At 42.1% G+C, this 24,117-nt stretch overlaps 1 protein-coding gene across 1 annotated transcript; it reads right to left on the bottom strand.

Moving 5' to 3' along the window:
• Positions 1-2,924: 2,924 nt before the first annotated feature.
• LOC130123223 (inhibitory synaptic factor 2A-like) lies at positions 2,925-22,604 on the bottom strand. The gene is made up of 3 exons (XM_056292356.1): positions 21,427-22,604; positions 17,144-17,215; positions 2,925-3,108 (listed from the first exon to the last, which is right to left on the bottom strand). Exons 1-3 carry the CDS (start codon positions 22,602-22,604, stop codon positions 2,925-2,927), a joined length of 1,434 nt encoding a protein of 477 aa, XP_056148331.1.
• Positions 22,605-24,117: the final 1,513 nt, after the last annotated feature.

Below are 24,117 nucleotides of genomic sequence, written 5' to 3' on the forward strand. Positions count from 1 at the left end.
AGGTGAATTGGCTATACTAAATTGTCCCTGCATGAATGTGTGTGTGTGTTTGTGTGTGTGTGTGTGTGTGTGTGTCGGCCCTGTGATGGCCTAGCAGCCTGTCCAGGGTCTCCCCGCCTGCCGCCCAATGACTGCTGGAATAGGCTCCGGCATCCCCGTGACCCTGAGAGCAGGATAAGTGGTTCAGATAATGGATGGATGGATGGTAGTGTAATACTGTAACGACTACGGACGGATGTGTATCGACTGGTTAACGTAGTTGCCGATGGTGCGGGAGACCTGGGTTTGCATCCCGGCTGCGGCGGTTCCCGGCTGCCCCCTGAATTCGCTACATTGGTGTCAGAAGTGGGATGGTGCACCCGTGAGCGTGTGTGCCCAGAGGCGTGAGGGAGCTGGTGTGCTGAAGCGCAGGGACTTGCTTGCCGAAGGAGGGGAGTAGTGTAATGACCACGGATATGTAGACTCGCTAGCCCGTTGGCTAAGGGGTCGGACCCTTTAGTTGACTGGTTCGCGCAGTTCCGGGCTACCTGGGATCGCGTCCTTGCTGCAGCGGTTCCCGGCTGCAGCGGTTCCCGGCTGCCCCCTACATTCGCTACAGTACTTTACCATAGACTCAGGAACAAAACACAATTTCTTAAAAGTAAAGTTGAAATCAGAGTGAATTATGGCTTCTTGGCTTCTTCAGGAGCACATACCATCGTTTCAGAAACTCATAGCTCATGGTAAGTCTATCTTGTATGTTTAATACTGGTGGCCATACAAATAAAATTGACTTGACTTCACTATGAATGGCCTTTTCACCTCCAGAACCCAGCGATTCAGCCCTATAACCAGGCCAGCGGAAATAAAAAATTCCAGAGAAAGAAATTTGAAAGAAATTCACTCAACTCTGCTGGCCCAGCTGTAATATTAACCATTTGATGTTGTCTCCTTTTTATAGCTGTCTTTCCGAAACATGCAAGAGAACATTGTACTTTCAACTGCAAGTGTTTTTAATTGTGAAGTAAAAACAGTAGAAAAATGCATAATATTGCACATAATCAATAAATTGCACTTTCTCAAGGTACAGCTCTTTGCGTGGAAATTAATGGCCCAGACAACAGAACAACGAATGTGACGTGTAGTCTGATGGTGATGATTGTGGGTCAGTTTTCACATGGATATCGTCCTGACTTCTTGGAAATTGATCAAAGACACTATCTATTCAGTAAATACCTACTGTGTGATATAGCGTGCAATATTCAAAACATTCACTTTATCAGCATTTCTTATCTGTTTCCAAAGATGTTGGGTATGCTTCTGTACTAATGAAGACTTCTATTAGATAGCCCTTCTACTCTTGTAAGTTCAGTGCACAGTCACTTGTGTGGATTGCTTGGCAGATGGGTGTCTGACGTTCCATAAATGTGGTAGCAGAGAATGTTATTCATTTAATATAGGGGGCTTTTCGAGTAGGGTGCAGATATAACCCCTTTCTAAACCATACTGCATGTGATACTCGTACTTCGAAACTTCTCAGTCAACATGAAAAATTCCTCATCCGTATGAAAGTATACATTTCTTATTTTTTTAAAAAAAGACAACACCAGTGACTTAACGTCACATCATTTTGCGATGAGTAAGGGAATGCATGTGCAAAAAGCAATGCCAGCTCCTCATTGACTTAATGAGAAGTGTCAAAATATCTTTTACAGCTCTATTGGAAATTTGATAAAATAGTATGCAAGTCATCATAGAAAATACTCTGCCTTAGAAGAAGTCAAAACAGCAGCAAGTTCATGACACTGGTATGGAAAAATGTAATATCATACCGGTTGTTAAAAAAATCCGATTTAGTCCATAACATTTATTTTGCATCTTAAGGGCTTGCACCTGCCTCAAGAGGAGGGACCCAAATGTGTTTTTATTTTTAATCATAATTTAAGAATTTAGTCATTGCAATAATCACTTGCTAAAAGAAAAATCAGACAAGTATACCAGATACAGTTCTGTGAGTACTCCTGAAACTATTTGTGGAGCTAACAGTGTAACAGATTGAGAGAGAAAAGGACTGGGGATTGAGACAAAGTTGTCGATTAGTTGGTTGGCTGAGTGCACAATGAGAGTGATGGAGAGAGACTGAATGAGAGAGAGAATGAGTGAAAGAAAGAGTGAGACAGAGATAGAAAGAGAAGGAGAAAGAGACAGAGAGAGGCAAATAGACTTCAAGGTAGGAGGAGGCAGACATATAAAGACAGGGATGCAGACGGATGAGGAAGACGAAAAGAGAATAGACGACTATATGAGAGTATTACTGACATACTGTCATGTAATGTACTGTGTTTCAGTCTTTTATGCATGTTCCTCTCAAAATTTAAATCTTTGTGCTTTGCCAGGGGTGGGGCTGATGTCCATCCAAAGTCTGTTGCACCACTCAGAAAACGCCATCCACATGACAGCTCCTCTTGTTACAAAGCAATGTTGTCTAGGGAGGAAAAGATCAAAAGTGTATTGGGCAGTAAAATACTATATATATATAAAACCATAAATAAAAAGAGACAAGAACATTTACCTAGTAAATAGATAGTAATCCATCTTCATGGGTCTTAAAAATGATGATGGTGATAATAATAATAATACAAAAATGTGCCCAGACGCTCACCTAGTTATTTGCAGGGATAAGTTGATCCTCTTCCCAAATATACCAGAAAATTGACAGGACTGAAAAGCCTTCATAAGTAAATCAAGTTCATGTTTTTGTGGTTCCCCAACTGTCTTCACGTGTAGTCTCAACTCAGGATCCCAGTTGAATGGTGTTTCTGATTCCCTTAGTTAGACATCCTCATGGATGGAATGACCCTTTTGAATATTCCATTCATCCATTTTGGGGGACATTGGGATATGTGTGTACCCAGTGAAGGCAATTGTCAGAGTCTTAGTGTTGTTTAAAGGAACCAGAGTTTCCAGCGTGCATGCTTTTTGGACTCTGTTTTAGACTTGCGCTTAGGGGTGGAGGTGAACACCTCATTGGAGTAAGGCAGAGCAGGGCATTGCGGGCCATCAAATGGGCAAAGTCTCTTCATCAGGGGCTGCAGCTTGTCTTCCTGCTGCTTGAAGTCCAGCTCCACACTGTGACACAAATACAGAGGAAACAATACATCAGTGTCATCCACACTATGTGACAAAGCACTTTTCAATCACTGAAGTTCATTTTAGCCTGCAACATCAAGTTACGTAAAGTGGGCAAAGGACATCTTTGAAATTCAGTGCTAGAATGAATCACCACTTCATTCGAACGTACTGTATGACAAACCAGGCATCATTATAAGGAGCATGGTTACTGTAGCACTGCAGGATTTTGCACAATCTGGCACAGTGATTTTTAATCCCAGAGAATTTAAGTAAAGCTGATAATTGGTTTGTTGAACAGCTTCGAGCTCTACCCCATTTCAGCTTTGCATGTAGGTGGCCTACAGATGTCCAGACGGAGGCTTGGTGTAGGGAAAATAGACAGACAGATGCCCCTGTGACAAAAAAAACATTTCCCTACCAGATATTCAATACTTTGCTGTACCACCTCAGAGCAACTCCTCTACACCATCTCTGTGATTTGTATGCAAGTCACCACAGGGCTTTCCCTGCACTGATGAGTTGTTTAAAGAAAGATTCAGAATAAGGGTAGCTCCTGACATCAGACTTCCTCATCTGCCAGCGTAATCTGAGGCTGGTCATTATCTGATTCTATTTTGGCCCCGTGGTTGAACTCTCGGATTAAATCCCCCAGGACTGGGAGAAAGGCAGGGTTTACTCCCAACCAAATGAAACCATTGAGCCTCACTACTGTCTGTAGTGAGGCTTGGGATAAATGCACCATTATACATCATCTGCTTTGATTTTATTACCATTGATTTGCTTTGCTCCTCATTTATTTTGTCTTTGGGGTATGTAATATATTTAGAGGATTCCCGGCTCTAAATAAAAAGAGAATGAAGTAACCTACTTTCCATAGTGATGTACAATCACTGGTGATATTATATCAGTTATGATGTCAAATATCATAAAATAGTTTCAAGTTGCCTGGAAACAGCCAATTCCCAAGATCTACTCAATACAAAAATACATAGTATTTTTGTTTGTTATTGTTGAACAATCCACTTTTGTATCATTGATATTAAACCCTATTCAAACACTGCATTTCTAAATTCTAACTGATAAAATAGTTATGAGGCATTGAAATGGCGGCACGGTGGCCCAGTGGTTAGCGCTGCTGCCTCACAGAAAGAAGGTCGTGGGTTTGAACCCCAGGCTGTCCCAGGGCCTTTCTTTTTTTCTTCTTGTGATTTCTCCCCAATTGTAACCAGCCTATTATTCCACTCTTCTGAGCCGTCCCGGTTGCTGCTTCACCCCCTCTGCCGATCTGGGGAGGGCTGCAGACTACCACGTGCTTCCTCCGATACCTGTGGCATTGCCAGCCACTTCTTTTCACCTGACAGTGAGGAGTTTCACCAGGAGGACGTAGCACGTGGGAAGATCACACTATTCCCCTCAGTTCCCCCTCCCCCCCAAACAGGCGCCCCAACCGACCAGAGGAGGTGCTACTGCAACGACCAGGATGCATACCCACATTCGGCTTTCCACCTGCAGGCACAGCCAATTGTGTCTGTAGGGATGCCTGAACAAACCGGAGGTAACATGGGGATTCGAAGCGGCAATCCCTGTGTTGGTAGGCCACGGAATAGACTGCTGCACTACCCGGATGTCCCCAGGCCATCCCAGGTTCTTTCTGTGTGGAGTTTGCATGTTCTCCCTGTGTCTGTGTGGGTTTCCTCCGGGTGCTCTGGTTTCCTCCCACCATCAAAAAGACATGCATGTTAGGGTTAATACTCCTGTCTGTGCCCCTGACCAAGACAATGGAAAGAAGAACTGGAGTTGGTCCCTGGGCGCTGTAGCTGCCCACTGCTCCTACACAATAGGATGGGTTAAATGCAGAAGACAAATTAATTTTAGCCTGTATCATAACAAAATAAAGTGGTTTCCTTTCTTTCTTTCTCATATTTGTTGCTGTTGCCATTCAAGGATCGGAAGGCTTATGGTAAAGGGGAAAGTTGAGTCTGCCAAAACAGAAGACGTTTGACCTGTCAAGGTCGCCCATGTAAGTCCTCTAGGTGTCTGCAAGCAGACAGATAGATGTACAAAGCTTGGCTTGGTAGGATATCTGCTCTGATGGGCAGTCCAATTACCGGGCTGAAGGATATGCCGTACTCACAGTGACAGAATGAATCCTGGGAATCGTCTTCACCCTTAAGATGAGTGTCAGTGAAGAACTGAACTCCATTAAAGCCTTCAGGGGAGAAACATGATGGAGCAATGGACAGGAATTTGGCAGGCCAAGACTCCCAATGAATCAATATCAAATAGGAAGACAGGGGACAACATGGGCAAGATTCTGATTTTACGGCTGCTTGTGGCCCGTGTCTTCAATATAGATTAAAACAAGGTTTTAAAGCAGAAAGGTTTGTACCTTGTCTGTGTAATCATTGTCATCATCATCAGCATTTTTGTTGTTTCTCTAATCAAAACTAAGCCAACCAATTAAACAAAATAAAATCATCTGCATTTGCAAATACTTAAGGCAATATTATTGAATATTATTTTCTGTTAAATTATGGGCAAGCTTTCAACGCTAACCCTTTAGTGAGTGTTTAAGATACTAAGCTTCTTTCTAGTTGGTTCCTACTTTTCAATCTAGTTTCCTGTCATTAAAAGGAAATCAGACACAGTATTTAGGTCTCCCCTCATTTACTCAGTACCATCGTGCAAGCGCAATGCGCCAACATCCCCTCAAACACATGATTGCACAGGCCAACAGTCAGCAGGCCATCGGTTAAAGGCCTTGACTGTGGTACCGTGACAGAAAAATTACATTTGTTATATTCTGTTTGGGCGTCCGGGTAGCATGGTGGTCTAGTCCGTTGCCTACCATGGGGATCGCCGGTTCGAATCCTTGTGTTATGGTTGGGCATCCCTACAGACACAATTGGCTGTGTCTGTGGGTGGTAAGCCGGATGTGGGTATGTGCCTGGGTTGCTGCACTAGCACCTGTTCGGGGGGAGGGAATAGCCTGATCCTCCCACACGCTATGTCCCCCCTTGCGAAACTCCTCACTGTCAGGTGAAAAGAAGCGGCTGGCGACTCCACATGTCCACATGTATTGGGGGAGGCATGTGGTAGTCTGCAGCCCTCCCCGGATCAGCAGAGGGGGTGGAACAGTGACCGGGATGGCTCGTTAGAGTGGGGTAATTGGCCTGATACAATGGAGGAGAAAAACGGGGGGGGGGGGGGGGGGTAATAGTCTGTTTTCTGTTTTAGTATGCTGCGTTGATCGGAAACTTAGGCCTATGCCTTGCAAGCCAGTCTAACAAAAAAAAATTGCAAATCAAAATTCAGACTGCGCTCACCTTCCAATTTAAATGCAACTGTTTGTAAAACTTTGTTTAATCTCAGTTATTTTCAAGTGGGCCTAAATAACAGTATTTGTTGATTTTTTTTTTCATGGCTACCAAGTGGGTATATTTTTTTGCCCCCCAACATATACAGTAGACGTACAGAAATGGAAATGGCACCCGAAAAAAAAAAACAGAAAACATTTTCATACGGGTGTTGGGCAATTCTGGCCCTGTTTCTGTGAGTTTTGAATAAGCTTGATCGATCCTATTATCCTTTGCTGCATAATTTCTTGTCTTTATTGGTGTCCTTTGGTTTTTGGAGCGCACTCTTAAAAGTAACTTGTAGAGGAATTTGACTCTTCTAGACAAACCAAGCTAAAGGGAGCAGAGCGGCACAAATGAATGCACCACAGAGTTGCCTTGGCACTTATTAAGTAATTAATCACTTTGCAGATCGTTGAGATTATGCTGTTTTGGACAACTGCCTCAATGGGAGGCCGGAGGCTCCATTGTGCAACATGCATAGCTCTAGGGAGCAGGTGCTTTAGCAAACAGAAGCCCGAGATCCAAGATCATCTCTCTGCACAAACAGATTGAGACGGCTGGAGACAGAGTCTTTTCTCGGGCACCGAGCAAACCAGATAAATCATCTCTTTAGCTATGCTCTGAGAGTTGCTGCTTCTGTGATCGTTGGTGAGCTGTTTGTTTGACTGTGGCTGCGGTGAGCTGAGCGCCATTCCGTGATGGCTGCTCTTGGGAGGAGGATTTGCTGCTGTGAGATGACTCTGTTGCACCTCCTGTTCTATACACTAAACCATGTAGTATACCTGGTTTCTGCTATCCTGTGTTTCTCCTTTGGCTAGTCTCATGATTTTTACAACAGTCTCTCGTGTTTTCCCCTATGGCCATCCATATAACTCACACTCTCTGCCTAAAAAAATGAGTAGCTGAAAATCAGGATAATGGAACAACGACAACACAAAAGCATGTTTTTAATCATCAGACAGTGACAGTTAATTTCCTTTACTGACAGGTAACGAGTCAAGTGATGTTAACATAGGCCATGTACATCACGCATATCAGGTACACAGATACAAAAATGATTACCTCAGGTCTATTACATGGGAGTCTTCCCACAATAACACTGAGAATATACCCAATCACAGTAATGAGAACAAAGCAAGAGGGTTTGCTTTTTCCAGACATTTTTGCCATAACAGGTACAGTTCTTCCATCTTGGCATGGAATACGGTAAGTGCTAATTAGCGCCTTGAATTGTAGTGTACTATTATTTATTCAAATGCATTTATTTATGTATATATTTTATCCTTGCGCTCAACTTTTTTTTTCTTTCATATTCACTGTCAGTTCCAAATTGGAAACAATACACAGTGATGAGAGAAAAACGGTTTTGGCCATCTCATTGCATACTTTTATTTAAATTCTCGTTTTACATAATTGACACAGCATGGTAAGCATGTTGGCGTTAATGGTTTTGATCACGTTTGTTTGTTTTTGTTTGTTTTTTTTATTGAGCCCCCCATAGCACTGTTGTTTGGCTCAGACGTAGACCAAATGCTGTTTGCTAGAGATGTTCTTGTAATATAAATCCTGATTGAACTTCAGATGAGCATAGCAGGGAAATATGAGCAATGAAGGCCGGATCAAGTCTCCATTATAAATCATCCATCTTTTCAGTGGATGTATGTATTATTTCTGCTGTGGTCCTCTAAAGGATTTCTTCATCCCTGTTGGTCATATTAGACTGAGCCCTCCGCCCTTTGCACTCCCTAGTATAATCATATGGCATGTCGCACAACAAATATGAGGCATTCTTTCCATCACTGTTTCTTCTGTACTCTCCCTCCCGCACTTTTTTTTTAAAAATCTGTCTCTATCTCTTTCCCTTTACTTATGCTACTGTATAGGTGCCCTATTTGTAGCAGTGACGTATGAGATGCTGCAGTATACAGAGGGTGGGCAGGGACTGCCGAGAGACTGCTGAATTCTGGGTAGGGCCCAGAGATTGACGACCTTAGCTCAGCAGCGCCTAGACTCCTGAATTTATTGGACATAGTGGAGCTGTCACGCCACTCCGAAATTAAGGGCTGCATCTTAGCGGCTGATAATATTGGTTACAGTTGCAGAGTGCAGATGCTGTCCAAGTTTGGGGAATAATTGGCCTTTTGGTCCCAATTTGCTCTATTCTTGTCTTGTTTTAATTTGTTTCACTGTTCTGTAGCTGGCCAGCTCATTAAGTTTCTACACTGAGTGGTATGTCCAGCAAGGTGATTATTGCTGCCCTATCAGCAAATTGAATCAGCCTCAGTGGGCTCACACCAACGTATAGTTACAGAAACTCCAGTCATCTAAACATACTGGAGTGACACCCATAATAGAGATGAGGCATTGTGCCTTTTTCACCACTGGTGGCTGATCTTTGTTGTGAAGCATTATTCCGTCTTAGAGGCTTTGCGACATTGGGTTTTGCTGAAGAATATGAAATTGACCTATCTGCAGATTTTCAGTTGTATTTACAACTTCTGACTTGGCAGAGATAGATAGCACTGTGATAGATTGCCATCCTGCTTGCCAAGCGCAGTTCTGCTCTATTCAAGGACAGTTAGAAACCGGTCGGAGCCCAGTGAAGATGAGCAGAAATAAATTACTATGTGATGGTACAGAGCAGAGATGAAATGATAATCTTCTACTTTGTATACATTCTGCAGGGGTAGTTTACCTCTTCACCGCCAAACTTATTACTATCTCACACAGATTGGTTTTGTTCAGATGGGTCACAGACCCTTCGTGCAGGGTTGTTCCAGGAATTGTGTTTACCGAGTCATGTTCAGAGCGTCGTTGAAAGAGTGGGTATGGCTTTTGTCACATAAAGATGTGATCATTGAAAGTAATGACAAGTAAGTCTGCTTTTTGGGACTTTCTTTTAGCCCCCACCTACTGAGTGGCCTGCTTGCTGCATAGCAGCTATGGAGTGCATTCCCCCTACAATGCATTCTGCCTTTTGCATCTTTGTTTTTATAAATTACTTTAGTTAGCAACAAAAGCTACTGGCCTGTTGAACAAGTCCAATATCTTTAGAAGAAACACAAGAATCCTGTCACCATGACAGAATACTACGTTACAATTCTCACAATTCATAGGCTTTTACAAATGGACATTTATTCGCACACCTTGCACACTTTCTTAAACATGCACACTTGAAGAAACTGCCTTATCAATACACACCAAATACATTGCAGCATTCTGGCCATTAAGCTGGAACAAAAGAGCGTCTGAATGATTAGGACGACTTATTTTTGAAGGAGGGAGTCAGAACAAGATCATGAAATATTAAAAGGAAGTAAAATACAAAACACAAACTAAGTATTTCTCCCTTTTTCCTCCTCTTTCATATCGCACAAGTCTTGGGCCAGACTATATTTGCCTAGATTTCTCATTATCTTGTCACATCTTTTCAAGGATGAATTCTTTTTTTTGTTTTGGATTTTCCCCCTTTTTCTCTGAATTGTACTTGGCTAATTACCCCACTCTTCCGAGCAGTCCCGGTCGTTGTGCCACCCCCTCTGCTGATCCGGGGAGGGCTGCAGACACATGCCTCTTCCAATACATGTGGAGTCGCCAGCCGCTTCTTTTTACCTGACAGTGAGAAGTTTCGCAAGGGGGACGTAGCACATGAAAGGATCACGCTATTCCCCCCAGTCCCCCCAACCCCCTGATCAGGCACCCCGACCGACCAGAGGAGGCGCTAGGTGCAGCGACCAGGACACATACCGACCTCCAGCTTCCCACCCGCAGACACGGCCAATTGTGTCTGTAGGGACACTCGACCAGCTGTACATATAAGATGGGTGATGGTTGGTATATTTACTATGCTAGAGAAGGAAGAGCAAATAGATTTCCACTGCTACGCTGGTGATACTCAACTGTATGTACCTGTCAAGTCAGACAATCATTCCCATATCAGAAAGCTAGAGGCACGCTTGTCTGCATTGAAAAATTGGATGTCATCTAACTTTGGCCCTGCAAGACAAAGACAAAGTCACCTTTATGACCAAGACACGGTATCTCTTTAACAACTGTGTGCTCTCCCAAAGTCCATCCATCCATCCATCCATTATCTGAACCGCTTATCCTGCTTTCAGGGTCGTGGGGATGCTGGAGCCTATCCCAGCAGTCATTGGGCGGCAGGCAGGGAGACACCGTGGACGGGCCACCAGGCCATCATACAGGGCCCACACAGACACAGACACACACATACACACACACACACACACACACACACATTCATACCTAGGGACAATTTAGTACGGCTGAGTCACCTGACCTACATGTCTTTGGACTGTGGGAGGAAACCGGAGCACCCGGTGGAAACCCACGTAGACACGGGGAGAACATGCAAACTCCACACAGAGGATGACCCGGGATGACACCCCCAGCCCCCCCCAAGGCTGGACTACCCCGGGGCTCGAACCCAGGACCTTCTTGCTGTGAGGCGATCGTGCCAACCACTGAGGCACTGTGCCGGCCTCCCCAAGTCCCACTGCCAAATACAATATTGGTGGTATTTTTGATTAATCCCTATTTTTTGAATTTCACATTAGAGAAATCACCAATACCTCCTTTTCCATTTACAAAACATTGCCAAAATTTGGTCTTTTCTGTCCATAGCTGATGCTGAGATCCTGATCCATGCTTTTGTTTCATCCACATTAGATTACTGCAATGTCCTTTTTTTCCGGCCTGTCCCACGCTAGCTCTGAAAACCTTCAGCTGGTTCAAAATGCTGCTGCTAGAATATTAACTAAAACAAAAAAGTTTGACTATATCACGCCGATTCGAGCCTCCCTTCACTGGCACCCTGTTCATGCTAGAGCTGACTTTAAAGTGATACTTTTAACCTATAAAATACTTAATGGGCTTGCCCCCTTGTATTTGTCAGATCTTATACAGCCTTGTGTACCTTCTCGTGCCCTCTGTTCTCAGAGCGCAGCCCTCCTCTCTGTCCCTTGAGGTAAAAAGATGTCTGCAGGCTGCAGAGCCTTCTCTTACCATAACCCCTTTTTTGGAATAGTGTCCCAGCCACCATCAGAGAACAGGGACATGCACAAATATTTTGAGGTGTTGTTGCTCTAACCTGAAAAAAGGGCAACCCCCCACCACGATTTTAGGTGTCACCTATCTGTATGTACCTGAACGGTGTAAAATATGGTCATTTAACTAATCACAAATGCATTTTAAATTTGTAACTTTTAAAATTTTAAAGATTGAGGAAATAAAAAAAAAACCTGCACACTGTTAGAATAAGTTAACACATTGTTGCAGATATCATTTCTTGTGAACTAATTTAAGCAGCAATATGATTTTACATTTTGAGCTTAACACTGCCATCTATCAATTTGATTGTAAAAAATGTGCACCTGTAGTATGGTGATCACACCTTTTCAACATGGCCCACTGGTCCTTCATTTAATTAATTACTTATTATAGAAGGCAGAAGCTATGTAAAGCATTCAAACTTTGAGGAAACATTTTTGCAACCAAAAAAGTAAAAACCACAATATTCAAATTTCAAACATAAACTCATTGAACTCAGATGATTATGAGTTCATATTGTATACATCATGTAAAGTAAAAATTTAAAAGATTTTGCAAATTTGAGTCACTGGAAATTTAATATACTTCACTGTATAATCCAAAATCAAGTATTTGATTGTACGCATATCTCCATGAATGAATACCACAGAATATCTGGATTACAAACATTTCTGTCTATGAAATTTCCAGAGACAATAATATAAAGACAGTGCCATGCAAAATGCTACCATTCTTTTCAATCTGATTCCATTTTATTTCTATAGCGCTTTAACAAAGCGTTTGTCACAAAGACACATTACAGACATACATACAATTTGGAGAAAGAGAACTTAAGGCATCTGTTGAAGTTTGGAGGTATCAACACATTAGCCCCAACAATAGCAAGGTTATAACAAGGCCTAATATATGACTTGTGTATGACAAATTATGAGGAGGATTTGTGTGTGCTTTCCTACCATCTCCAAATATTCCAGCCTGCAAACCCTATTTGTAGCCATACAAAAACCTCACCCCAACCTACACAACTATGAACCATTTCATATTTCAAATGACTGCACATCCTCCTTAAAGTTTCACAACTGAAATCAGCCTGATAAAAAACATTTGGTTCTTCTATATGGACAAGAGCAAAGCTCAGAATTTTGCAAGAATAACTACAATTGTAGGCGACAGGAGTCAAGAAGTTATCATTCAGAACATATTGCTATTTGAGTTCGCTTTGTGTAAAATAACACAATGTAAAAACTTAGAAAAAGATGTGTCTGGTTCACACACACGACACCTAGCTTCATATTGACTGTAAACAATATCGAATCTAGCATAATTCAGTAGTCAAAACAATCAAATCTCTATCTTTTTTTCCCCTATGCGGATCATTAAAGTATGTCAAAATCAAAAAAAAAAATCCTACAGGACGCACACTTATTTTAATGGTCGTAACCGAGTTATCTTGCACGTAGCCTACTGCTTATAGAGTAGGTTAGCCAACTAGCTAGCTAAGATTGGTTCATGTGATAGCACTGTATAAGGCAATATTGCGCGACGTGATGCAAACATGACAAGCTGCGCATTGCTCGGAAGCATGTGGGGCTTTTTATTCACAGGGAACCCCATTGTTTATACCATCCATCCTTAATCATTTCCACAACTTCAAAAGACTCACCCGAAGTCCTCACACAACGTCAACCCCCCACCACACACACACACACACACACACACACACACACACACACATCGTCAACTATAACAAGTTTGGATGCTACAGAGTCAAATGACAGGGGGTGAAGGCAATCGCTTTGCGTCACTTTTTTTTTTTTTACGGCTCTGGGCCGCTCCGTCTGTGTATCTAACGGAGGCAGGCCTATCAAAAAGAAATAAAAGTTTGTGTGACATGACGATTTAATTTGGTCCAACGTTAGCAATTACAGGCTACTCACATTTATGCAGCCACAACAGCAAAAATAAAACAATTGTTTTTTTTGTTTTTTTCCTCCAGCTCAGCCAAAGAATGAGCTGTTGATTGGATAACTTCAGCCTGGCCTTTTCAGAGACTCTGACTCTGTAGACACTTTTAAATCTAAACTTAAAACACAGATGCTCTTGTTAGCTTTCAACAAGTCATTTATCTCTTTGGTAGTTTGACTTCCTTCTGAGCTTTGTCAAAACTACGTATCCTCTTTTGGGAGGGTCTCAGTCTCCATGTATTTATAACTTTAGGTTTTAGCAGTAATCTCTTGGTCTTGTCCTGCCTACGAGAATGTTCCTAAACTTTCTGAATGCATCGCACCATTCTAACCTTCTGTTTGTTTCTCTTGAGTACCTGTGCCCATGTTGTGCGCCTGTTCCCCTCTCTCTCATTCTCTCTCCGTCTCTCTCGTTATCACTTTCCAGGACCATTTTTCTTTCTTTATGGACTGTCTGATGACCATGGATTATCTCTCTCTTCTCTGTCTCTCTCTCTTTCAACCGCCCAATGACTTCGGATCCTGTTTGTGATGCGTCCTGTTTTCCCTTGGCCACAGTCCCACCCACCCAGAGGTTTATGCTATTGTTTGCACTGTTCTCGTTTAAAATTGCTTTTATACTATTTGTAAGCTATGACAAGTTCAGCATCACTCTCATCACTTCTCTCGTCTTCTTTCTCTCTCTGGGTTAATGCTGTGTCGAAGTCTGCCTCGCCAGTGTATGTGAAATCTATTCTCTCTGCAGGGCCCCACTGAGCAGAGCTGGTTTTGTGGTGTGGGGTCCCTGCCGGATCTTGACTGCATCTGTGGGGTTCCTGTAGTTGTCTTGGATGGACACAGATTCACTAAATTTGCCTTGCACTCTCTTTACAAATTTCAATACTCAGCACATTTCATTTTGCTATGCATTACCGGTGTGTATTCTACATTACCTTGCTCTGTGTAATCTATGATGTTATATTCTAATTCTGTTATTTTGTACATTTGACACCTATTGCATGTCTGTTGGCCCTGGAAGAGGGATCCCTACTCTGTTGCTCTTCATAAGGTTTCTCCCATATTTTTTTCTTAATAAGGTTTGTCATGTGGAGTTTTTCTTCATATGGGTCTAGGGTCCAAGGATAAAGGGTGTGTCGTATATTGACATATATTGCCCCGTGATGGCCTGGCGGCCTGTCCAGAGTGTCTCCCCGCCTGCCGCCCAATGACTGCTGGGATAGGCTCCAGCATTCCAGAGACCCTGAGAGCAGGGTAAGCGGTTTGGATAATGGATGGATGGGTGGGTGGATGTACTGATTGTAAAGCCCCCTGGGACTTCCTTGTGATTACAAATAAACCTGACTTGACTTGACTAGGGCTATTCATTAGTAGCAGCATTTACAACTTTCAGGTCACAATGAGCGGACATGGTCACTATTTTTCAGATATGGGATATATATACCTTTTTTTTTTGGCTGCAAAGACATAAACATAAAGCTGTTAAAAAAATCAACATCTCATTCAAGTCTGGTGCCAATAACCACATGCGTTCATTGACCTGGTTATTGATGGATTTCACTTTGGTTGCTATGGAAATTACTTTCTAACTGGAGAATTAGAAGAGGATGTGGATCAATTTATGCAAATTCTCACTAATATGATGCAACTTTATGTTTGGCCATGCCACAAGGATAAACCTCTACATACTGTATAGTGCTACTCACCTGTATTGTTTGAAGACAAGATGTTTTTTCCTACATGTGTGATAATCTTACTGTGTTTCGGTTTGATTCTCCATTCTCCTTTTGGAGTATTGTTTAAGAAGGAAGTGCAATGCAGAAGTTGGGAAGTCTTAAATTGAGGACGCTCCCCACAATGCATATACCTAGAATATCATACATGCTTTTTGAGGGTTACCAAACCTCTTTGCTTCTGGTTTTGGCGGTGAAGAGTGGATTTTTCAAAGGTCCCGTGTGATACTTTGGATTTCCCTGGCTTCATTGTTTTTGTTCCTTACGGCGGTGTGTGGTTTTTATGTTTTGTGAGCAAGGAGGTTGAGGACCAGGGCATTTTGGTTTATGAACAATGAGACAAGGTCACAATTTGAGTGGGTGTCCCATCTGCGACAGGATGTACCAGAATAATAAGAGCACACTGAGACCATTCTTCTTTTAGAGAATGCAGTTTGTTTTTCTAAATGGCACTTGAGGAAGTTAACTTAAATCTAGATGTCTATATAAGTGGAGTAAATCAAATCTTTGTTCTGTGTAATTTCATAAGCTCTTTTTCCTTTCTTTTCTTTTTTTTGGAGGCCAGGTTATGATTTTTGGTCCCCAGCTGAGCTGTGACAGCCCAAATTTGATCCTCCTTACTGCCTAATTCTCTCTCTCTCCTGCTGTGTACGATGACCTATTCCCTCAGGTAGTCAAATCAAAAGGTCTGCTTTTCCCTAAGAACCTTGAAAATGATGTGCCTTTCTTCATGGAATTTGTATTTTGTTTGCTTCTTTGAGAATGACTCATTCTTTATCATATATTCTCATATATATATAACTTCGTTAAAAGAAACACTCAATGGTAGGAAAAGTGCTTAACAAATAAGGAGCAAAATAATCCAGTGATTCAAGTAAATTATTTAACAGACAGTACACGCTACAAGCATGTTCCATGCCACACACACACACACACACACACACACACACACACACACACACACACACACACACACATATATATAACTTTGTTAAAAGAACCACTCAACGGTAAGGAAAGTGCTCAACAAATAAGGAGCAAAATAATCCGGTTAGTCAAGTAAATTCTCTATAAGACAGTACAAGCCTGTTTCATGCTATAAGCAATCATCAGCTGTCAATAAAATTACTCGAGGAAGGACATACCATCTACTGCCTCATTATGCACATCACATGCACATTGTCCAATGGGGAAGGGAGATGTGCAATGTACAAAAATTTTAAAAATCACGTCATTTCAAAAATTTCAGCAATCACGTGTTTTTGACATTTTTGTACGTTGCACATCTCTCTTCACCATTGGACAATGTGCACGTGATGTGCATGACGAGGCACTAGATGGTATGTCCTTCGAGTAGTTTTATTGACAGCTGATGATTGCTTATAGCATGAAACAGGCTTGTACTGTCTCATAGAGAATTTACTTGACTAACTGGACTTATATTATATATATACACGTATATATACACGTCTGTGTGTGTGTGTGTATATGTATATATAATATAATATAATATATTCTTTTCACGTTTTGGTTTGCAGTCTACTGCCACTTGTTCACAAAGACCTTTACCTGTTTTTTTTCTGTTTACGTTTTGAGTACAGGGAATTTTTCTCAGTTAAGCTATCATACTTTCGCCTCACATTCCTCTAGGTGCACTGTGGTGCTCCACAGTACGACATGCCACAGTGCACGATAAAGTGGAGAACCTTACAATAAAGGCATAGATGCATACTTCCCAGAGAAGTTGAGTTAGTTGATCTGGACACCAGGTTTAGAGGGGAAAAGTTTCATCACTCATCTAAGTGATTCCGTCTGTTCTAAGAAGTCACTTAGATGAGTGTTTTGCATTAAGACGATTTATCATAGAGCAAATAGCACTGAATGCAGCATAGAAAACAAAAGGGCCCACCTGTAAATGATGCATGCACTGTTTCGACATGTGTCGCAGTTGGCTGTGTCTTGTCCTGTTCGGTAGGAGAGTCTGTGAAAACAAAGGTGAATAAAATAAATATAATTTACAGTGACAGTAACCTCCCCTTTTAAGGGCTACACACATCAGCCTATATTTCATATATGCCAATAAAACATATTATGGAGGAAGTGTGTACTAAATCTGTCTCAATTTGAGGAAGGCAGGAAAAAAACAAACCTTATCGTCTCTCTTCAGCCAACTGATTCTGTTCCTAGCTTGGTTTTTGCACAGTGTTGCTTTTACTTCCTCTTATTTACGAATGAAGATGGAGTTATGGTTTTACGTAATTCTTCGGCCCTGTGTATAGACATGCTGATTTTACATTAAAGTATAACCTTGTTTTGCTTCGACATGATATACAAACATGCTTTGTGTCTCCATTCTATAGACAGTAAGTGCGAGCTAAAAACTGCATAAATCATCTGTAACGAAAAATCAATATCTTTGCATACACGGCTAGGATGTACGTCCTTTTTATTTTTGGTCCAACTCAATTTGGAACAGAAATAATGAGCTTCAGGGATACAAAAGACGACCAACATGAAAAATTATGTCTCTTCTGTTTGTGGGGTTTGTGTGTAGCCCGAAGGCTCTGTTCTGTACGAAGGCTGGATTTTTTTTTTTGCGAGGATTGTGAGGATCCACATTTTTCAGGGGTATCGTGAGGTCTATGTGAAGACAGCTCACAGTGAAAATTTATTTAGATATCATTAGTTTAAAAATAAATCTCTCCTGTTGTCTCAAGGGCCAAGCAGTGGCATCATATGCGACATTGCTTGGATGTTTAGCCCCGTTTGCATGCTCATGTACAGGATGTGCTGATGTATATGTATGTTTACTATGGGGTGTGTGTCTATATGTTAGACAAGAGAGAAAGGGAATGAGTGCGCGAATATGTTCACAGGCTTGCCCAAATTAGTGCAAACACACATGCATGTTTGTGCTATGGGGTCTTGTTATGTTTAGAGCACACAGATAGACATGATTTGCAGTGGTGATGGAGCGATGGGAGGAGGGGGTTGTTGAGGATGTGGCTCGACCAGCACATGTGTAATTGCCTGCTGTCACAGGGGCCCTTTGAACTGATGGATGACAAGTGAAGGATTTGGACCATAGCTGTTCCACTACGGCATGAGCAGTGACCTCATAGGCAGAGCGGGACCGGCCTTGGTGCAGATCGAAAATGCTGATGGGCGCTCAAGGTCAACAAGTTCATCTGTCCTGCTCTACTCTCAGACGAAGTCCCTTTCAACAACAGTGAGCAAGGACACTAACTCACTGCAAAGATGAGGTACAGTGCTGTATTGCGCCATACTTTTGTTTCAGTCATGCACCCAGATTGCAACCGAAGGTCAAATGGATTTTTTTGTTTGTTTGTTTTCAAAGGTAGCGCCAGTGTGACTGCACAATTAGTGGACATTTAGGGGGAAAAAATTGCTGCCTGATTGAAACTTCTGGTCTGATTGTGCCTTACGAATATCTACAATAAATCTAGTCACTCATAGGCGGCGAGTGAGGCTGTGTCAAGGCTCATATTTGACCAATTGTTATACAGGTTAGGGCTGGCCAATCAGAGGCATGAAAACGCTTTCGTCACACGGAAGTTTGGCTTAGCGGAAGTAGCGACGGCGTAGTTTCCAATGCTCCCGAGAAACAAGCACGAAACCATCCAGACCCATGGCGTGCCAGATGCGAGTTGCTAAATGTCCCTACGAAGCGTTCCTTGCGAGTCGTCCGTGGGGTAATGAATGACCACAATTTGCGACGCATAGTCCACGGCGGCAGTTGCGCGGCGCCGTGGGAAAAAGAAACTCGGCGTTCAGAAGGATTAAAGATTTTTTAAAAAAAGAAAGAACGCGATCGACGACGAGGACAAACACGGATAACCATTGGTGCAGCTTTTCTCGTCGGAGAGCGCTGAAAGAAGAGGGGACTGGGGGCAGATACGGATGTCGCGTTACTGCTGTTGGGCAAGTTGGTAGGCCTATTCATAACATATTTGGAGTAGGCTGTGTAGCTCTAACATTTACTCTACACAAGTAATGTGTAAATGTCTTAGTATTTTTGGAAATATCTGTCTAACCAATTAACTTAAGCACACGTCGACAGTGTTTGTGCAATTACTCTCAGCACCAAAAGGGGGAGACAAAAGTTCCGCACTGCAGGTTTAATGTTGGCATGGATTCACTGCTGTTTTTTTTTTTTTTTTGCCCACGTCAGCTGTCCTGGAGTATGTTCTGCCCTCGTCATTCCAATTCCTCCACTGCCTGCAACCCTCCGCCTACCCGCCTCTCACTCTGCTCCCTTGGGAAATGAATATTACTCTGTGTTACATTGATTAACCTTAGAACAACAGCCAGGGCCTGATTAGGCGAGGTTATCAAAAGCATTAGCCTACGTTAAAGGCAAAGCATACACACACACACACATACACATGTAAACACACAAAAAAATGCACATAGACACAGATGACAAATTAAACAGAAATTTTGAGAAACAACTCTGGCATTCACAATTAATGGTGACTCAGAACAAAATATTGGCCCATTAACAAGACTGGCAAAGATACAGAGATTTGTGCACTCCTGCACTCTTAATACACAGCTTGGAACGTAGCAGTACCATCGGCCACAGTATAAAAAGTTAGTCTGTACCAACACAGTTAACAATATTAACTTATGAGATTATTCCAGCTCCTGCGTACACATAAGGGATTAACGTCCCTAAAGCAGACTTTGAATCACAATAGATTGTTGGCTGATTTACTGCTGGAATTGAAAACACCAACCACTTTCAAATAATGTAATGAGAATAGCACGGGGTCATAATGTAGAAAAGCTATCAGGATTTTAAGATGGAATTTAGTAAGGATGTGATTAAATAAGCAGTTCATTGAAAATATCAAAAACAAAAAGAAATCTTTAAACAACAAAGTAATACCTTCCCTTTAGATCAGGTCTATCGTGGGTTCATTATTGTTTACAATCAAGCACGATTGCACTCAACCAATTACAATTGCACTCGCCTGTTTTGATTTTGGACATTTTAAAAATCTACAGACACATCAAATGGGATTAAAGAGATGTGAAATGACAGCGAGATGACAACCTATACAATTTTTTTTGTTTTTTCCTGTCATCCCTCTTATACTTAACCAGGGATTCATCTCTCGGGTTTCTTATTTGCTAAAGACATTCATGAAAATACAAATTAAAATGTTGGAGAGAAAAAAAACCTGCAAATCTCACAAGGTGAAATATTTAAGCTTATAAAATATTATGAAAGACCAAATGCAAAGTGGAGTAAATTATACTGAATTAAATATATACAGTAAGAAGCCAACATGCTGAAAAGTTGCTTTTTTCTATACCCTGTGGGACAAGACATTGCTTTGCCCTTTTATCATTGCATCAGTTTATATGCTAAAAGCAGTGCTTTCACCTGAAAAATCAATGGACGTCATCGTTGGAAACCCTAGTGAATACAGGAAAGCTTTTAGCTGCTTTTTGCTACATCTCCAAGTTTGAGACCAATGCTTTAAAAATGCTGTTTGATTGAGCAGCCACAAAAATAGGGGTGCAACGTAAGGAATGCACTCCAGAAAGCAGGCTTCATGGCCTGACTGTACAAATTTCTGGTAATTGTGATGGAATAGGGCATGGTAATGTACTACAGAAGCCACCCTTCTCTGGAGATGAAAGACAACGCTTTATGAACTGGCACTCATTGGACCTTTTCAACCAGGTTCCATAGAGTCACACCAGGTTGGCCTATTCTCTGGTGGCTGTGGATAAGGGTTAAATGCAGTTTGCTTTGTGTTGCTTGTGGGTCTTAGAGATGAAGCAATATAAACTAAATTTTTTCACCTATGGTAGTCTTATTACCAATGTGGCCATTGGACATAGGTCAAAATTTTTATGAATGTTGATACTGCATCTTGTCCCTGGTCATATATATTTAATGGTTAGATTAAGAATCATTGAATATAGACTTGCCCTTGGCCTCAAAGATACATAAAAAATTAACAATACATGTAGACTCACATGCCCCATTAGTTAAACATTCAGTGGTTTATTGCTTCATGACAGTAATGAAGTGTTTTTTCCAGTCTGTGTCCTCCATACTTAGTGATGCATATGGACTATATTTGTGTGCCAGTTAAATGGTTTGTATTGTAACAAAAACAAAAACGAAAGTCCACTGCTAAAAGGTGTACTCACCCCTCTCGCTGAGCCTCGCCTTTCTCCAGCTCCTGAATGACTCCTAGCAGGACTTTGATGGTCTCCTGGCTAGAGCTGATGAGGCTCTCCATGGCCTGGAGCTGTGCTTTGATATCCTTGTCCTCAGACAAGGGCATTATCTGCTGGCTAGCCCCCAAGTCTGAGCCTCCTCTATCTCCTGGAGGAAAGTCCTGGTTCTCCCCACCTTCCTGCTGGATTTTGGAAGAAGCCGATGCATGCCTTGTCCGACACTGCCCCTTTGCCTGCGCAGAACACTGGGCACTATGGGGCAGCGTCTGTGACTGCTGTCCATTGAACAGTGTGGCCTTTTTCCGTTTGCAGCACACAGAAGGGCTCCCCAGTGACTCGACACGTGTGAGGGAGTTCCATGAAATGGGGCCCGTGCCCTTTGACCTTGTGTCCCGAGAAATTTCCTCTGAAATACCCAGCTGACGCTTAATAGAAGTGCCAGCTCCTGTCTCTTCTTTGGGTAATCCTTTGTGTTTGGTCCTGGTGCCACAAACCTGGTAATCCAGCTCTCCTTTGGAAGGAGGGCTGTTTGGAGGGCACTCAGAGTCTTTTGACAGAAATGAAGAGTCTGGACATGAGGGTCCATCCACACAGTTGGCACTTGAGAGCAGATCCTCTGTGCCACTGCTGTCATCAGTGTGGTGAAGCAGTGCTTTTGTCTGCCCCACGATCTTACCCCTGTGCTTGGAGGACTCCCCCAAGCCACCAGCCTCGTCCCCTCCTCCCTTAATGTCACTTAAAAACCCATTGTTTTGTCCTTTGTAGTCCTCCACCAGCGCCTTATGTTTAAATGTGTGTCCCTTTTTCCTCTCAAAAGGAAAAGTCTTGTATCGCTTGGTGAGGTCCGGCGATGTCTGGACGCCAGTGCTCTTGGTCACATTTGGAATGGAGCGTCTGGCAGGCATGGTCATGTACCTCCTGTGTGTCACTTTACACGAAATTGACCTAGAACGTCTGCCCCTGCGTTCGTTTTGAGCGTCACAGATATCCTTAAAACGCACTTGTAGAGCCTTGTTTCTTTTCTTCACCTGCTGCTTGCCAGATTCAAGCTCATACTGCACCTCGTGGCTGTGTGATGGGCCTGTCTCCAGGTCCGATTCATCTGAGTTTGAGAGAACCATGCATTTGCTGTCCTCCTTGCTCACCATATTTCCTGAAAGAGTTAGATAAAATAGAAATTTATTGTATGTGGGTTTATCTGTTATTTGTTGGGGGGGGGATTTGATTTAGGATCACTGGGGCGGCACAGTGGCCCAATGGTCAGCACTGTTGTCTCAAGAAGGTCCTGGGTTCGAACCCCAAGCCATCCCAGGTCCTTTCTGTGTAGAGTTTGCATGTTCTCCCTGTGTCTGCGTGGGTTTCCTCCGGATGCTCTGGTTTCCTCCCACCATCAGAGACATGCATGTTAGGGTTAATACTCCTGTCTGTGCCCCTGAGCAAGGTAATGGAAAGAAGAACTGGAGTTGGTCCCCAGGCGCTGCAGCTGCCCACTGCTCCTATACAATAGGATGGGTTAAATGCAGAGAACACATTTCATTGTAACCAGATAGCTGTACAATGACAAAAATAAAGTGGCTTTCTTCTTCTTAAGAGCTGACAGGTTAGCTTTTTTTACTTGCTCTTTTTACAGACTTTTGTTAATTAAGAGTGAACATATAAAATTAATTGAAAGCATGATTTGTATGGGATATGTAATGAATTTTAAATTCCTTTGTCTGCACAGAAAAACAAAATATTGCTTACTCTTTGTTTATATATGTATTTATGTATACGGTATATGCATTTGTAATATATTTATATATCTATATATTTATATTTATGTCTGTATGCATCTATGCATATATATATATATATATATATATATATATATATATATATATAGATCTATTGCTCTATGTATAATTTGATATAACTATTGATCGATCGATAGATAATTTCTTTTGAACTGCTTTCTATGTAAGGTTCAAATGACCAAATGAGGAATACTGCATTGTCTGAAACAGATTTCTAGGAGATTTCTTTACAAACTCATGAAATATATAAAGCAGGACAAGGAAATGAAATGATGACTGATATGGTTGAAAGGAAATATCGAAAGGAGCCAGTTAATCATTTTAATATGACAAGACACAGTGTGATAGTAAACCTCAATGAATCATTTATTTCCACACAAATGGAAGCCATTCATGTTTTAGCAGCTTCTATGACGTAATCAGGTTTAATCATCCTGAGTCAATGTGAATCCATCATTGTGATTGTTGGGGTGAGGAAATCTATTCAGAAAAGTGCTTTCTTCGCTGTCTTTTTCATCATCTTTGTGAAATGTGTCTGGCAAAGTATGGGTAATATTAAAAAGCAAACGCATCCAAAAAGCTGCTGTTTAATAGGACTGGTTTGCCAGCTCTAATGATGTCATAACAAACCATGGTCAAATGTGTTTGCATCTAATTCCAGATCAGTTAGCAAATAAGACAATTTTCCCCCCCTCCCCTTTTCCCCCTCAATTGTATCCGGCTAATTACCCCATTCATCCAAGCCATCTCAGTCGCTGCTCCACCCCCTCTGCCGATCCGGGGAGGGCTGCAGACTACCACATGCCTCCTCTGATACATGTGGAGTCCCCAGCCGCTTCTCTTCACCTGACAGTGCGGAGTTTCGCCA

The sequence above is a fragment of the Lampris incognitus genome, chromosome 13, assembly GCF_029633865.1.
Source record: "Lampris incognitus isolate fLamInc1 chromosome 13, fLamInc1.hap2, whole genome shotgun sequence".
NCBI lineage: Eukaryota > Metazoa > Chordata > Actinopteri > Lampriformes > Lampridae > Lampris > Lampris incognitus.